The sequence below is a fragment of the Nannobrachium achirus genome (genome assembly GCF_963921795.1).
Source record: "Nannobrachium achirus genome assembly, chromosome: 2".
Lineage (NCBI taxonomy): Eukaryota > Metazoa > Chordata > Actinopteri > Myctophiformes > Myctophidae > Nannobrachium > Nannobrachium achirus.
The window spans coordinates 13,447,072-13,465,000 of record NC_137811.1 but is presented as its reverse complement, the minus strand read 5'-3'; the positions used below and the strand labels follow the sequence as shown (position 1 = coordinate 13,465,000).

At 40.9% G+C, this 17,929-nt stretch overlaps 1 protein-coding gene across 3 annotated transcripts; it reads left to right on the top strand.

The window, feature by feature from the left end:
* The first annotated feature begins 589 nt into the window (after nt 1-589).
* fdps (farnesyl diphosphate synthase (farnesyl pyrophosphate synthetase, dimethylallyltranstransferase, geranyltranstransferase)) lies at nt 590-17,646 on the top strand. 3 transcript variants are annotated; one of them, XM_080751781.1, is made up of 10 exons: nt 590-655; nt 2,825-2,977; nt 5,931-6,071; nt 8,364-8,444; nt 8,558-8,680; nt 9,025-9,113; nt 10,042-10,114; nt 12,207-12,284; nt 13,534-13,668; nt 15,847-17,646. In XM_080751781.1, the coding sequence occupies exons 1-10, from the start codon at nt 653-655 to the stop codon at nt 16,045-16,047; spliced, it is 1,077 nt and encodes a 358-aa protein (XP_080607907.1). In that variant the 5' UTR covers nt 590-652; the 3' UTR covers nt 16,048-17,646. The 3 variants fall into 3 exon arrangements, with proteins under 3 accessions (XP_080607907.1, XP_080607906.1, XP_080607908.1); XM_080751780.1 differs by lacking the exon at nt 590-655 and adding an exon at nt 1,637-1,941; XM_080751782.1 differs by lacking the exon at nt 590-655 and adding an exon at nt 1,637-1,941 and having other exon boundaries at nt 12,178-12,284; nt 15,847-15,985.
* Nucleotides 17,647-17,929: the final 283 nt, after the last annotated feature.

Genomic DNA, 17,929 nt, shown 5'->3' with positions numbered 1-17,929 from the left:
AATAATAATAATGATAATACAATTATAATAATTGTAATTATAATATAAATTATGGCACCTATTCCAAATTTTTAAATGCAGTTCCAATGCCAGAACTTTTAACGCAAGTTATGTAAACGTATGGAATAAAAATATACACAATGAATAAACATGAAAATGTGTATGTGTGAATATGTTGTGAAAGGACATTACAATGAATTAATTCTAATAACATAGAATCATTAGAATTAGAATCACAAGGATGGGTCATAAAACATAATACTATAGTCTACTATTACTGTTGTGTAGTGTGTACTCATTACACAATAATACTAGCAGTCCATTGACAAATCTGAATGAGAGAAACAAGTCCCACCACCTAGACCACGCCCTTTCCATCTTCCCATTGGCCAGGCGGCGTGAAAGCCCATCCTGGTTCGATGGCGCCGGCGAATGAGAGCCTTCGATGTCATATGGAGCCTTGGAGGCCCACGCCCCCGTGCCCCGCAGAGGCTGACGGGAGTTGTTGTTCGGTGACGTCGAAATAAAGTTGCCGTCAACGAAGACAGAAACTACAAACAGAACATCCTGTGTATCGCTGCTTCTCGCACACAGTCTGACAGCCAAGCCGGGAGCTCTACTTCTGTTTCTGTTCTACAAACGCACAGTTATCATGGTAAGTCCGTTTCATTAGTGTTTATATATTATTGATTATTGGTTTATAAAGTGGGTTAGAATCAGAAGACTGGTTTAGCCTGAACGGCGCTGATCGCAGATCGATAATGATGCCATATCACACCAGACGGTATTATTTATTTAAGTCTCATTATTTAATGATGTATTTAACCAATTTCAACCTGGCGTCCGCTTTGCCACATAGCGAAACACTTCAGTGTTATTCAATTCAGAGTTCAGACTTTTTCAGACTCAAGACAGGACATAATAACGTCAAGAAATTGTTAGCCTTGGATCAAGACGATCATAGATGTACTTTATCGGTTTTGACAGTCACTCAGACTCGATAAAAGACATAATGATAGTCTTAATGAATATTGATCCAAGGCTATCAAAGTGTGTGACTTGAAGTTGTAGACAGGTGCGTCACGGGAGAATATTGCAATTTATGTAACTATGTTTTATCACTAATGTTTATGCATTGATTTCTATTAGCCCTGGCATGGCTGTGATTTTACACACGTCATACATAACATTAATACATGAAATGCATGCATGTAATATCACAGCCATTCTAGGGACAGATTAACTGCATTACATGTAACGTGGCTTAAGTGTCTTGTCCATTTCTATGTGTTGCATTTCTATGTGTTGCTATGTTGTAACTGTAGGCTATTATACGTCTCATATTATGAATAATGGCTACTGTTGGGGATATATCCATGTAATAGGGCATTACATTTTGTTTACTACATGGGGTTTTAATTTATTGGGTTAATTTAATGTTTTTTTTTCTTTTTTTATTATTAATAATATTGACTAACAACACCGTTAATACTTTGAATGCGTGGTTGTGCATTGTAGGCAGGTCACAACATGCTGCACCTGGGGTCCGTGTTTCACGTCGACCCGCGTTGAACGCGACACCGCGGATGCTAACTAAGCTAATAAGTCTGCTAATCCTTCCTCCATCTGTTGTTGACATATCATAACCTCCTCATGGAGCTATAACAACAAAACTAACAGCAGCATAGCTTTAGCAGGCTAACTCAGCCAGCCCAGTGCAGGTGTTCCATGTTAGCTATTATAGATTATGGTGACGTGACGTGACCTTTATTTGTTATATGAGAGATGAAGCCCTTGTTGGGGCTGCTCGCCCTGCTGGCTCCTAAGACCATTAGAGCTGTTCCTCTGCGTTCCATCTTCTCCTGCTGTCCTCCTCCTGTACTTTGCACCTCCTCATGTCTCGATCCTCCTGTGCGCCAGAGCTCCTGCTGGCCTCCTCCTGTAAGCAGTGTCTGACGTGTCTATGTAATGGGACTAATGTCCTCTGTTGTGTGCAGGGAGAGACTGTCCTCTGTGCAGTGGTTATATTCACTACTTCTATGGTCATTTTAAATGTCTACCCTGGATTTTAAATGCAACTCAAGAGTGTTAGGCTATAATATAAACCCATAGAAATATAATTTTTTTCCACTTATTATTTGTATTACTTTTTTTTCTTTTTCTTCTTTTAAAAAAAAAAAAAAAAAAAAAAAGAAAAAGAGAGAAGAAAAAAGTAATTGGTGGGAAAAGTGCATTAAAAGTAAATATCAGACAGTCACCAGTACGAGGAACGTGTGTGTCGTCAAGAGTTTGAAGTTATAATAATTATATGGAGCAGGGCTGCCAACCCCTTTTGATTCTGCAGGAGTTTCTACAGTATGAGGGGGGCGTGTCTGATAAAAATGAATGCGATCTAAATATTGAATCAAGCAACCTAAAAACAGTCTTGCGACGCATTATGAACTTATTGATCTGCAATTTTCATTATATTCAAATTATAGTGCTCGTCTTGAGTGGTTAACATGTTCCTAATTTTAAGGGGCACCCCCGGTGACTGTGGTCTCAAGGGTGTCCCAGGACCCCACAATGCTCTTATTTGATACTTTAGCTATTGGAAAATAGCCGATCTACGGTGCCGCACTGCGAGCTTGTAGTGAGTGAGTTACTAGGGCCCAAGGTAACTTTAGCTATTGAAAAATAGCAGATATACAAGCTCACAGCGCGGCACCGAGTGCCGCGCTGCGAGCTTGTAGATCTGCTATTTTTGAAAAGTCGTGAAAATGTGTGCAAATGTTTATAATTTGGACTAACTAACCCCTCCTGTGTGTGTGCCTCCCCTCCCCAGGGCGACAGCGCCACCAACGGGACTCACTGCAAGAAGGCTCTGCTGTCAGACTCCCAGCTGTTCCAGGACCAGTTTGATGAGCTGGTGACAGAACTCACAGAGAGGGACCTGACGGACCCTGCACTGGCCGACGCCCTGACCCGACTCCGAGAGGTAGGTGTGTGTGTGTGTGTGTGTGTGTGTGTGTGTGTGTGTGTGTGTGTGTGTGTGTGTGTGTGTGTGTGTGTGTGTGTGTGTGTGTGTGTGTGTGTGTGTGTGTGTGTGTGTGTGTGTGTGTGTGTGTGTGTGTGTGTGTGAGAGAGAGGATTTTACTGTCAGTTTATTCCATTCTCAACTAACTAACTGACTGACTGACTGTCCCGATAATCGTTATTATCGTTTATAACGATACATATCACTTAGCATAATCATTGTGAAATTATCCTCTGTATGGGATCAATTCACCTTTATTTGCCGAGCCGTTTACATTTAAACCCTCTATAATTGGTAAAACATACTTATAATATACGTACTTGATTCAGTCTTTTTTTCACTCTCCACCAAATCTCTTTGCCAAAAAATAGCCGATCTGCAAGTTGCGACGCGTTGTGATCTTGTCGATCTGCAATTTTTTGGCAAATGTTCCGCCCCAGGATAATGGATGTTGGGGATCCTTTGATTATCACGATAATATCATAAATCACACCAATTTATTTGGTCACTGTAATCGTGACATGACATTTTCATAATTGTCCCATCCCTATGACTGAGTGACTGACTGACTGACTGATTGATTTTTGCGAGGAAAATTCAGTTGACATCGAAAGCTTGACTAGACTAGAGCACAACATGGATGGTAGTAGGATGGCCTTGATTGATTGATTGAAGACTTTATTAGAAGTTTGCATAGGAAAAGGTACAGTTTCATGACGGTACAGTTCACTGGTACAAGGTCTACTAAAAGGAGATCCATGAAAAGACTAAGCTTATTTCCACTGGAAACCATTGAAGTATCTCATATAACATTGAATGACAGACAAATAGAACACAGTACTATGCAGTAGATATGTAAAGAAAAACAAAAAAAAAACAGTAAGTCTAAATAAACAGTATATACAAAGAAGGGGCAGGGGAGGGTAGGGTTGGGCTAGGTTAGTTTTTTACCAGTTGCGAATGGCTGCTGCCTGTAAGTGATTCTTCAGGGCAATTTTAAAGGATGCTAGTGATCCACACTCCTTTATGACCTTCGGTAAGGCTTTCCACATTTTGGTGGTATAGCAGAAAAAAGAGTTTGACCCTTTGTTGGTTTTGACTCTGGGTTGAAAGTGATCTGTGGCGCTGCCTCTGGTGTTGTAATTATGGACATCCTTAATGTTTATAAAGTATTTTGACAGGTACTTGGGTATCATAGTGGTGTAGTGTATCTTGTACACCAGGCCCATTGCAAGTTGCTGTACTCTGTCATCTACTCTGAGCCACCCCACTCTTAACTGGTGAGTAGCGGTGAGGTGAGTCTGATAGGGAAGGTGAAGTAGGACCCTAATTAGTTTATTTTGGGCTGTTTGGAGTTTAGTTTTCAGGGCTTGTGGGGCGTCACGATACCATACGTGGACTCCGTAGTCAAAGAGGGGCTGGATTATTGCACCAGCTATGGTCTTCAGTGTGTTGAAATTGACCATTGGGGCGATCCTCTGTAGGAAACGAGTTCGTTGGTTGATTTTATTTATTACTTTAGAAGTCATCTTTTCACTGGAAAGATTAGCTTCAAGGATACATCCTAAGTAAGAGATTTCGTTTTTTCGTGTTATGACCTTGTCACCCACTTTGATTGTGAAGTTATCGACTTTTTTGAGGTTATGATTTGATCCAAAGAGGATGGACTCAGTTTTTCCCAGGTAGTGATGGCCAACCATCACTACAAGGTTTCATGTCCAGAACCACTATGATTCTATAGGGACTTGAACAATTATTTGAGCAAACTTTATAATACTACAAACTTTGATTTTGTCTGCACACATCATCCTGGTATGAGAGGTTAAACAAAGTGCTCAAAGTAAAAAAAACTAATAAGAGTCATACTAGGTTTAAGGAGTAGTTCACCCCCCAAAATGACTTTTTTTCTATTGATTTAGTCACGCCATGGAGACTTGAGTTCAATATTGTTGTGTATTTGTCTCATGGCCCTGAATTGGGACCCACATAAGGCCCTGGATGGGGGTAAATTTACTTGACCCTTGACTCTAAATTTACCCCCTTTGATTCTGACCCAAATGCATTTGGGTCCCCATCCAGGGCCTTATTTGGGTCCCCATTCAGAATCAATGGGGGTAAATTCACTATAATCAATGCGTTTTGTCCTAGGAATGTGACAAATACACAACAATTGTATTGAACTCAAGTCTCCATGGCATGACTAAATCAATATAAAATATGTCATTTTGGGGGTGAAGGTCCTAGATGTCACGTTGGCAGAATCCAGTTCAGGAAGATTAACTGGCTCCCTGTTGAATCAAGGGTCAATCTGGCGAGATTATTCATGATTGATTATTCATGCATGATTGATAGGATTATTCATGCATGACTGATAAGATTATTCATTGGGTGCTCCCTGTTTTAAAAGTCTTTACCCTGGTCAGTGACTCACACAAGATGTATCATTGCTAATACTGTTTATTCAGGACATTGGTGCCACCCGGTGGAATAGCCTGGACATTGCAACCAAACTGACTTTAATTCGAGAACGGGTCAACTAAACTAAATCATGGCTGATGGAAAATGTTCCAGTTTGGGAGATTTTAAGTTTTAGTAAGGGTTCTTTTTTTCTTTTTGTTTTCTGACATGTGATGTCTTCTGTCATGGAAATAGTTTATTTAACGCACATATTTTGTTTTTGTCATGTTTCTATCTATGTGAGTAATGTGACCACAATGGAAACATGTCCTGGACTTTATTGTGTTATGTTTTAACCTGTACACTTGTCGCTTTAACCTGTACACACGAATATATACACATACAGTCTGTATACAAGACAGCACACAACACAGTGGGAGAATGGACAAATATGATTGAGTGTACAATAATCAGCATCTTTCTTTTCTTTTCTTTTCTTTTCTTTCTTTTCTTTCAGGTTTTGGTGTACAACAGCCCCGGTGGCAAGAGGAACCGAGGCCTGTCTGTGATTGGCTCGTTGCGGGAGCTGGTCCCGCCCACCCAGCTTACCCAGGATGCCGTGCAGAGAGCGCTGCTGGTTGGCTGGTGCATAGAGCTGGTGAGAGCAACTAACCAATCAGAAAGATACCCTGGTACACATCAATACTATACTGCGATGTATCCACCTGTTTCCGCGAGAATTTACTGTAGCATTATTTGCGGGAGTCACTTCCGGTTAACAGCAGACATACAAGCTTGCGTCGCAGATGCAACCGTTGTGAGCTTGTAGATCACTCTCGGCGCCGGAAGCTGCCTGCACATTCTGTGCAATGCACGATGGGATGTTGGAAAGTTGGGGATAGGGCTGTCACAATTATTACATACACGTCTAATCGCAATTACCGGTACTTGACATAATCGTAATTATTTTTGGATAATCGTCATAATCGTTTACATGTTGAAAAATGTTTCTAATGTTCAAACATTTAAAAAAAAGTGGAAATAGCAGATCTACAAGCTCACAACACGTCGCATTTTAAAGTGTAAAGTTGTCAAATATGTCCTTCATTTCTTTGTACATTTAGGTTATGTGTCATATCTGCCATGTGCAACTTCAAAGCCTACAAGCCAAACAGAAATGTAATTCACCCTTTGTCAAGTCCCGCCCGTTGTCCAGCCCTTCTTCACACCCATTGGCTGCTGTGTCTTGGTGGGACATTTGGTGGGACACTCCATCCACTACCATTTTAATTCAGTTGCTTCGTATTGTTATTCTGTGTGTTCAATTCTAATTTCAAATTTGGTTTCAGTAAAATGGAGCTGCTCAGTGGAAGTATAGTGACTCAGCACGTTTTTAAATGTTTTCATTTCTCCAAAAATTATGTTTTAGCAAATTCAACATAAAAAAGGCGGAACCAGGGCGGAACAAGGCAGATAAAGCCTGCTGGTTGGTCAGTCAGGGACCAACCAGCAGGCTAACAAAGGGTGAATTCAATCGTTAATCGCAATTATTTGAGTGACAATTAATCGTCATGTAAAATGTCATAATCGTGACAGCCCTAGCTATGCATTACGGTGCACATTACTTGCTACAATGTGATGACTTTAAGCACATAACTCCTGGAGTTGGGGCGAATCCGATACTTCCGTGACCGCTGAGAGCAAAGGTCCGTTTCTCAGTGGTTTTGTCAACTATGAAGGTTAAATAACAAATTGAGCTCCCATGTCCCTCGCAGAAATGCGGGCAAAATGTTTGACAGCTAGGGTAATTTTCAGTCTCTTTCACTTACTATACACTATACTAAAAAGGAAAAAAATTACTCCCAAAAAAATCTGCTTTACGGCCAACGAAACTATGGTTTAGTGATGAGTCATCACTTTTCACAGTCTTTTGGGGTCCGTTTTTAGCCCAAGGAATGTTTTTCATGCAAAACAAATGCTTCCAATGGATTCAGAATAATTAAAAACCCCTAGTTTGACCCCTCACATCCAACTTGAAGCAGATTCTTTGGGGGTAATTTTTTCCTTTTTATAGTATGGTGTATAGTAAGTGAATGAGACAGAAAATCTCCGTAGCTGTCAAACATTTTGCCCGCATTTCTGCGAGGGACATGGGAGCTCAATTTGTTATTTAACCTTCATAGTTGACAAAACCACTGAGAAACGGACCTTTGCTCTCGCGGTCACGGAAGTATCGGATTCGCCCCAACTCCTGTGTACTTAGTCGACCAGTGTCCCCCAGGGCTCTATACTAAGTCAGACCCTGTTTTCCCTCAGTCAACACTGAGGGAAAACTGAAAATAGCTGATCTAACATGCATTTCCAAGTAATCACCCGGGGGCAAACAGCCACAGGGAACCAAATACCCGCTGCGGGTCCGACGCCGTTTTTGCGCATCGCCATTCAAATGGACATAAATAAAGTATCGGGGGCTTCAAATCGATTTAGCAAATTAAGCACACACATTGGTGGTTTATGTACCATTGTTTCCTGGGATTGGCACATTTCATCCAGGTTTTTTTTTTCATCTCACTCACATCACTTTGTCTGCTGACCTCACTCGGCAACAACGTTTCAAATGCACTACATTCCATGCGTTTTTTGAGAGTGACACAATAAGAAGACATGTGTGACGTGGGCTGCTTTCCCCAGGAAATGTGCCAAGCTCAATAGGGAACAACGGTATGCGAGTATTGACCAATGTATAGGAGTCAAGTTTGGGGGGGGGGGGGGGGGGGGGGGGGGGGGGTCCCAAGATCAATTGGGGGTCCTTGATATAAAATAATTTGAGAGCCAGTCGACTAGAAGATTCCACTTTAAAATATCTTATCTGATACTGAAAATCTACCTTTATTAATTCCTCTCTCTCTCTCTCGCTCTCTCTCTCTGTCTCTCTGTCTGTCTCTCTCAGCTCCAGGCGTTTTTCCTGGTAGCTGATGACATCATGGATGCATCGGTCACCCGTAGGGGACAGCCTTGCTGGTACAAGAAGGTTGGTGCAGTAAATAACTATAATAATGCCAACTTAATATAATCCTGAAACATATTCATAAAATAAAACTAAATGGCTGCTGTTAAGCCATATTGTGAATGCTTGCGTTGCAGGATGGTATCGGATTGGACGCCATCAACGACTCCTTTCTGCTGGAGGGCGCCATCTACAGGCTGCTGAGGAGACACTGCAGGGAGCAGCGCTACTACGTTCACCTGCTGGAACTGTTCACAGAGGTAATAATGATGAGATACATCCCCTGTTTTCAGCTTCACCCTGCTGTACTTAGTTGACCAGTGAAAGAAAACATGATCGTTGGCTGTTACAAACAGTGTGCCGTGTACACACTCATCGCGGTCACGCCTGAGACTTCCGTGGGTCCTTCAAAATAAGGTCAAATCATGAAAATAGCTGGTGTTTCTGCATTTAGTTATAAAAACTACCCGGTGGGAAATGTTTTAAGTACTGTACTTAAGTACAATTTTGAGGTATTTGTACTTTTTACAAGTAAAAATATTGTACTTTTACTCCACTACATTTAGAAATTAAATGGCGTCTCTCTCTCTCTCTATTCTCCCAGACCACCTTCCAGACAGAGTTGGGTCAGGCTTTGGACCTGATGACCGCTCCTCCTGGTCAAATAGACCTCAACAGGTTCACCATGGAGAGGTGAGACATGCAGTTAGGGCTGTCACCATTATGACATTTTACATGACGACTAATTGTCAATCAAATAACTGCGATTAACGATTTAATTGTGTTTTTGTCGTTGACAATTACATTTCTGTTTGGCCTTTAGGCTTTGAAGTTGCACATGGCAATTATGACACATAAATTAAATATACTAAGAAATTACTGACATATTTGACGTTATGCTTAAAAAAGAACATTGATAGTGGAAATAGCAGATCTACAAGCTCACTACGCATCACAAGCTTGTAGATCTGCTATTTCCACTACTTTTTCAAAGTGTTTGAAATATTAACATTTCTCGACATGGACGATTATGTCGACTATGCAAAATATTTGCGATTACCTCAAATAATTCTGATTATACTTGATCATACTACAGCATCACACAAAAAGTTGCACATCTGCAAGCTCGAAGCCCAACAGAGACAAAGTTTCCAACCCCACAGAGACTTATATACAAAAATGTATTCTATGTTTCATTGAGAATCTGCCAGTTAATGTCTGTCAAGAATATTTAATGAATGATTAAAACAAATGCAAGAAAATAGTAAATGAATTAATTTGAACTGGTCTATTTAATAATACATTTGTGAGAACCCCTGTGTAACAGACTTTTATTATGTAAAAAATTGCCAAAATGGGGCGACCGTTGGCCTACTGGTCTGGGCACATACCACTTAGGCATTGCCACATAGACATGGATGCCTAGCGGCGTCGCCGGTTCAATTCCCGATCCGACCTTTGCCGCATGTCACTCCTCCCATTTCCTGTCAGTCTAACTGTCCTATCAATAAAGGCATAAAAGCCCCCAAAAAAATCTTGAAATAAAAAAGAAATGACCACAATGTGATTTATCCAAATGTATTGTAATAAAGATGTCAGTCAATCATATTATGTTTTCCAGGTATAAAGCTATTGTGAAATACAAGACAGCGTTCTACTCTTTCTACCTGCCGGTAGCAGCAGCTATGTACATGGTAAGTTAATAATAGGATTATCAATGTACATGATATGCTCATCTGAATACACCACCGTGGTGCATCCTGCTTTGTCCAGCTTCTCTACGAACACAATTGGCATGCTACGTTTTGTAAGGTTCTGTAGACTTATGTAAGGTTACCAGTAGGATATGTAAGTCTGTCCACTCATTGGATCACAAAACAAATGCTGTGATGCAATATGGTGGTCAGAGGTCCCGTTCAAGGAGGTTAAACATTAATATCCATAGCATTATACATGCGTTTCTATTCAGATAATAAAGCCCAACTACTGTACCTCTGTGTTGCTGTGTTAACCCATTTAGACCTAAGTCCGCCTGGAAAAAAGCCTTAAAAACCTATGGCCGATTGGAAAAATACCCCTAAAACCTGAGATTTTATGGAAAACTTCACAGAGGTGTCAACGTCTACTAAAACATTTATTTCTCAGCCTCTGTAGCAGCTAGAAACAAAATTTCAAAACTGTTTGATAGCTTACACCTTTGGCTTTCATGGGAAATTATTTATCATGGTCCAGACCTTTATCATTTTTTTAAAAGAAATCTACAAACTCAAAAATTGTAATAAATCTTATAAAACGTCTAATAAATAATATATTTCTCAGCCTATGTAGCTCATAGAAACATAATTAGCAAATATTTGAGACCTTACACCATAGGCCTTACACCATAGGCCACCACTTTGACAATAAACAACAAGCACCAAAACATTCTTATTGAATATATTCAATTCTAGTTGTTAGCTCCATATAACGGTAAATCTGGCGAGCGACATTTGTCATTATTATTATATGTGCGTGCGTGTGTGTGTGTGTGCGCCTGTGTATGTGAATGAATGAACCATATCATCATAATCATTTTATAAGTGTTATTACCTCCAGATAGCTGCGAATCTGTTGTTCTGGAGTTTGGGGTTGACTAGCTGTTCGGCTAACCGCTAACGTGTTGGTCTCGTCTCAAAGTGCATCCTTGAAAAGTAATCCAGTCCTCATGAAATCCATGAAACACTTCTTCATCATCGTCGTCGTTTTCAAACATATCACGTAACAATAACAATGCCAATTCCAGCGGTTCCGGTTTGCCTTCGCTCAACGCGTCTTTCATTTCGCCGCTATGAGAAGCTGTTCTTGTGCGCACTGGGATTCTCCGACAAATAAAGTTATGCAAAGCCAAAAAAAAATCCCAGAATGCTTTGCTTTGCTTTGGGAAGCATACGTCATCGCCTCCTGATGCATTTCATTGGCCACGAGACCAGAAGAGGGTAAAAACTACAGGAAACGCAGGAAACACATTTTGCGTTCCCGGTCTGAAAGGATAAACAGCATTTTGCGTTCCCGGCCTGAAAGGTAAAAACGCATTTTGCGTTCCCGGTCTAAATGGGTTAATTCACAGATGGAGGGAGGCACGGTGGCGCAGTGGTTAGTGCTTCGCCTCACAGCTAGAAGGTCCTGGGTTCGATTCCCGCCGGGGGGCGCTGGCGGCGTGTTCCTCCTCCGCGTCATCAGCGCCCACACCCTAGGTGGGGTTGGCGATAGGGCCTTTCTGTGTGGAGTTTGCATGTTCTCCCCGTGTCTCCTAGGGTTGATACCCTCACAAAAACATGCATGTAATCCTGGTCTCAATAATGCCTCCCCCTGGCCAGCCGGGGCGCCTGATGGAGGGGAAAGGAACTGGTTGGAATAACGTGTTCCTTCCACGCGCTACGTCCAAACCAGGGAAATCTCCACTGTCAGGTGAAAAGAAGCAACTTGGACTCCTCATGCATAGAAGGAAGCATGAGGTCAGTCCGTTGTCTCCCTTGGCGCGGCAGAGGGAGAGCAGAGCCCAGGATTACATAGGCAATTAGCACTGGGTGAAAAAATGGGTTACAAAATTGTGGGATAAAAAATTTAAAAGTAATTCAATAAATATAAGCACATGATATTCCAAGAAGTCTGTTTGCTTTCAGATAACCTTATTTCCTTATTTTACCAACATGTTATGGAGATTATTCTTTTAAACCAGTTTTGTCTGGTGCGCTTGATTGTGATGGGATGGTTTCAGAATGAATGTGTCAAAACGTCATGTTTCAGGCAGGAATCGACAGCGAAGAGGAGCACAACAACGCCAAACACATCCTGCTGGAGATGGGCGAGTTCTTCCAGATACAGGTTCATAGAACACTCACCTTCATCATTATCATCACCATCACGTGTCAAGATGTCAACATGTACAATTGTACATAGTGACATATTTGTGTTTTTCTGTAAATTAAAACCCCATTTAGGCCTAGTATTATTGAATGTTTTAACCAGTGAAAAATAGCAGATATACAAGCTCACATGCGAGCTTGTAGATCTACTAATTTTGAAAAATCGTGAAAATTTGAATTTTGACCCGATTCTCGAATTTTGACCCGAGTGTCTTTTGAATCCTTCTAAGATTTTTTGAAAAAAAACTATGTTTCCATGTCAGCAATCTGGCCAGCCATCGTCAAAGAAAAGGTCCTTTTCACTTAACTGGAGCTCAGTTAGTCTGTTCTTGAGAGACTACTATGTCAGAGATTCTCAAACTTTTTTCATGTGAAGGACCCCCAAAAGGATATGTATTTGTCCACGGACCCCCATCTCAAAATATTTACTTCTAGGGACCCCCCAGAAGCAAAATTTGAGTTACAAACGTTTGCTTAAAAAATTAATTATATTCAAAGATTTGCACACATTTTCATGACTTTTTCAAAAATAGCAGATCTACAAGCTCGCTGTGAGCTTGTATATCTGCTATTTTTCAATAGTTAAAGCATTCAAAAGTAGCATCAAAAGATCTGCTACTTTTGATATTTTTGAATTTGAATACTGAGAAGTAACAGTTTTGGACATAGATGTAAAATACACATGTACTGACACTATACAGTAATATTGTGTTATATATTTCTTCTGTATGTATACAGAAGAAAGATGACTGATTTCAGTCATTACATGCATAATACATCTTCTGTTGCTTACGTTGTAAATTGATGATTCACAACTATCTTCCATAAAGCCCTAATGCTCTCGAATATTTCCTAAAAGCAAAGTTTCAAGCCTTGATCTGCGATTTCTTCAACTGGTTGGTTGTATGTAAAACAGCAAAGAACATACTGTACAATAGCTTTAGAATGATAATACTTAAACAAATGTAGTTTTTAGATTGAGTGCTATTGTTCGAGGACTCCTTTCACACTGGTTCACAGATTTGGGACCTGGTGTGGATTTTCAGAAATTAGCTAAATGTTTTTGCTCTAATCCCTACTGACAGATCCTTTGATCATAGGCGCCCGATTATGTGCGCGCTCCCGGGGGATAAACCCAAATCAAGCGCCTAAGCCACTACGATAAACAGGTCTAGGTGTTTCCCTCTAACCAGCGTGTCGTTCTGTAGGACGACTATCTGGACTGTTACGGAGACCCGGCTGTCACCGGGAAGATCGGGACGGACATCCAGGACAACAAGTGCAGCTGGCTGGTGGTCACAGCCCTGGGCGTCATGACCCCAGAGCAGAGAGCAGAGCTAGAGGTCAGTTCACTGAACAACCGTGTCTGTTGATCCCCTTGATAACCTTGTCTTCTCTAGACCAGGGGTTTTCAAAGTGGGTGACGGGGCATCCTGGGGTGCCATGAGGACAGTCCAGGGGTGCCGCGAGATAATTTGATAATATTTGGAATTTATTTGGACACTTAAAAAAATATTTAGTATAATTTTAAACTTTAAGTACAAAGTTATTTTCAGTCAGTTCTAACCAAAATGGCTGTTATCTCAATGTTTTCCTCACAACATAATCGCTAAAATATGCTATAAATATACAGTAAGGTGCTGGGAGTGAAAATATATGCATGGGGTGCCCTGAGACAAAAAAGTTTGGGAACCCCTGCTCTAGACTGCCTTTGAAGACATTAGTCAAGTTGCGAACGTATTACCTCGTAAAGGACAGGTACACTGGAAAACCCTATGTGAAGGATAGTTTAGGCAAAAGACAACGATCTCTCTGTGCACAAATATGGTCAAGAACATCCACCATTAGCTCTGGAGACTGGCAGGTTTAATGCCACTCCAGAGGAGATACTGTTTGTTTTGTGAACTTGGAGAAATTGAAATTATTGTATTGCCCTAAATGATATGAGAGAGGTATTTGTTAGTAAGATGTCTTCTATTTGTGGTGGTTTCCTTGAGTTAGTAGCCAGGCTCCAGCCCATAGACCCGCCCACTCTCAGAGTGGACTGTTTCTCTGATCTGGTGTTGTGTTCATAATAAGCGCTTTATCCAGCCCCAAAATTACGGCTCCTCCAATGAGCGCAGGGGGTGGGTTTAACAAATAACCAATCCGTGCCACCGCAGCCCATTTTTCAAGCGACGTCATCGTCAGTGCGTCATCATCAGAAGAGGAAGTGCTTTGCTTTGATCTGTAGTGATTGGTTTAGGGAAAGTCAAAGTCCCTCCCCTCCAGAAATCGCTCAAAAAGGGCACAATGTCAGACTTCAAGCTTCAGCTGTGTCTGAAATCAGGCTATTGAGTTAGAGGATTTTGTAAAACTTTGAGATACAGTATGTTTAGTTAAACAAGATTGTTGTGGCCGATTTTCTTTGTCAAGCCTGGGAGAGAAGACATATAGCATATAGCTACTCTTGGTCTATTGAAAAATGTGTGTAATCTCTTCTTCATGTCATGTCAAGGTGCAGGTTTGTCCATATGTGTTGTAATATAATGTCCATGTACAGTATTTGCTAAAGAATCACAGTGTTTACTTATTTATATCCATAATAATAGATTTCTCCCTTTAAAAACTGCTCTCACGTTTCACACAGATTTAATGTCTTTGCTAAATAGTTACTATATTGATTTTAAATCATTGAATGGAATCGTATCGTATCGCCATGGATGAACCAATATCGTCCATGTATCGTATCGTCAACCATGTATCGTGATACGTTTCGTATCGTTGTTCAAATGTATCGTTACACCCCTACAAATAAGCAACTAGTCAGGGAAAATTTGCAGAATACCTGTCAAATCTGGGAATAAATTCCTTTACCAAACAATTTCTTCACCAATGTGTTTGTAAAGGTGTCTAGTAACATATCTAACAAAGATTGAAATTCAACATCCCTACTCCCTAGGAAAATATTTGTCAGCTAGGGTAATTCTGGGTCTCATTCACTTACTATACACTATACTATAAGGGAAAAAATGACTCCCAAAAATATGCTTTAAGTGGGATGTGAGGGGTCTAACTAGGTGTTTTGAATTATTCTGAATCCATTGCAAGCATTTGTTTTGCACGAAAAACATTCCTTGGGCTAAAAATGGACCCCATACCACTGTGAAAAGTGATGACTCATCACTAAACCATCATTTCTATGGGCTGTTTTTAGCCCAATGAATGTTTTTCATGCAAAACAAATGCTTGCAATGGATTCAGAATAATTCAAAACACCTAGTTAGACCCCTCACATCCCACTTAAAGCATATTTTTTTGGGAGTCATTTTTTCCCTTATAGTATAGTGTATACTAGTAAGTGAATGAGACCCAGAATTACCCTAGCTGTCAAAGATTTTCCTAGGGATGTTGAATTTCAGTCTTTGTTAGATATGTTACTAGACACCTTTACGAACACATTGGTGAAGAAATTGTTTGGTAAGGAATTTATTCCCGATTTTTATTAATATTCCCTGACTAAATCGTTGTCCTCTTTCTAGGCGTGTTACGGCCGCCACGACGAGGCCAGCGTGGCCAAGGTGAAGGCCCTGTACGGCCAGCTGCAGATGTCCTCTCTCTACCACTCGCACGAGGAGGAGAGCTACCAGCGGCTGCAGAAGCTGATCGCCCGCCACGCCCAGAACCTTCCTCACGACGTCTTCCTCAACTTCGCCAAGAAGATCTACAAGAGGAACAAGTGATTTTGAAGATCACGTTTAGGATGTATAGAATGTATTTTTTTTAATGGTGTAATAACAGGACTGAGAGGGAAGGGGAGTTCTTTGTCAACGAGGCTGGAGAAGAGCTACTACTGAAAGTGTCTTAAGCCATTTAGAACAGGTACGCATTATTGCGTATTATTATTTTATGCTTTAACTATTGAAAATCTACAAGCTTGCAGCGCGGTGCCGCGCTGTCAGCTTGTAGATCTGCTATTTTTGAAAAATCGTGAACATTTGAATTTTGACCTGATTCTATAAGTGTCTTTTGAATCCTTCTGAAAACACATGTGTCAGTGGTTCTCAAACTCCTTCATGTGAAGGACCCCCAAAATGATATGTTTTTGGCCACGGACACCCATCTCAAAAGATCTAGTTTCAGGGACCACCCAGAAGCAAAATTTTAGTTACAAACGTTTGCTTTAAAAATACATATATTCAGAGATTTGCACACATTTTCACGACTTTTTCAAAAATAGCAGATCTACAAGCTCGCAGCGCGCCACTCGGTGCTTGTATATCTGCTATTTTTCAATAGTTAAAGCATTCAATCATTCTAGGCCTAAGCGCGTGGTTCTCAACGTTTCTCTGGGGTTCCTTGAGGGTGTTCCAAATGGACCTGTACAGGTCTAACTCAGAGAGCATACTTACAGTATGTGTACCAACTGGCTTTTACTTCCCATATCTGTGTGACGTAGGTTGCCGCCTCTTTCACACTATTTATCTGTGGAATCGAGTTAAACTAAACTCAAGTATGAGGGGTCCCTAATTCAAATATGATTATTTTGGGGGGCCTGAAAACGTTGAGAACCACTGCTTTAGTAAGCGGCGAGCAGGTTGGAGTCTATTCATTCCAACACAGCTTCGGAACTATTCTTTAACCCCATAGTCACACTAAAATGAAGCAATAAGTGGTTACCTGTTATTTTAGAGGGTTGGAGACACTTGGCTTAGTCTCATATAACACAGCAATTAAGGGAAACCAGCCAGTCAGAATCAAGGAATGGAACTAGCCATTTTAGAATGGCTTTTTTCCAACTCTATTACCAACCTTTCTTTATCACAGCAACACTTTTGAGATCTAGCACAAAGTGAGTAAACCTAGGACATTCATGCGATCTGCAGTCAGACCACTTAGGAGACTATTTTGTTTCATTTGCGTTTCACCCCTCTAGTGGGCAAAGCGTGGGTTGGGTTATCTTTAAGCACCTTTTGGCTGTAGTTCTTCTCCAGGCTTTTAAACTTTACTGTAGGAATGAGGTTAGGTCTAACCAGGTTAAACTATGAACTGGTTCCTGGTTCTACAGAATGAAAACCAGCTATACTCTGGTATCACCAGGGGGTCAGGACCCCCTGGTGATTTTGTGAGGGGGTCCCCAGATGCCAGTGAAGTGACAATTTAAGGACTTTTAAGACATTTTAAATGCCTCTGAAAGAAAAGACCATTACTGCATCAAAAGTAATCAACAAACTACCTGTATGCTAATAGAAAATGTACAAATTGTCAAATAATATAAGAAAGGGCTACATTTTTGAAAATAGCAGACCTACAAGCTTGTAGGTCTGCTATTTTCACAACATCTATCTGTGGAAAGTGCTTGTCCAAGTGCTTGTCAGGGTGGGGGTCCCCAGTGCAAGTATGATTATTTTGGGGGGGTCACAGCCTGAAAAGGTTGAGAACCACTGAACTATGGTACTGTCTGTTGCAGAGGCTGGGCTCTGGTTAAAATTAGTCTGGGATCACTTCACTTTTCGGGCTTGTAACCGGTCTGGAGCGGAAACCACAAAACGTCATGTTGTAGTACTCAAAGAACTACAATTTGGCCGGAACTATCCACCGGAATCAGTTTTAACCCAAAATATT

Coding starts and splice junctions, on each gene's coding strand:
- fdps (XM_080751780.1), top strand. CDS start 1,786: ATGAAGCCCTTGTTGGGGCTGCTCGCCCTGCTGGCTCCTAAGACCATT. Junction 1,942..2,824: donor GCTCCTGCTGGCCTCCTCCT/GTAAGCAGTGTC, acceptor TCCCCTCCCCAG/GGCGACAGCGCCACCAACGG. Junction 8,445..8,557: donor AGCCTTGCTGGTACAAGAAG/GTTGGTGCAGTA, acceptor CTTGCGTTGCAG/GATGGTATCGGATTGGACGC.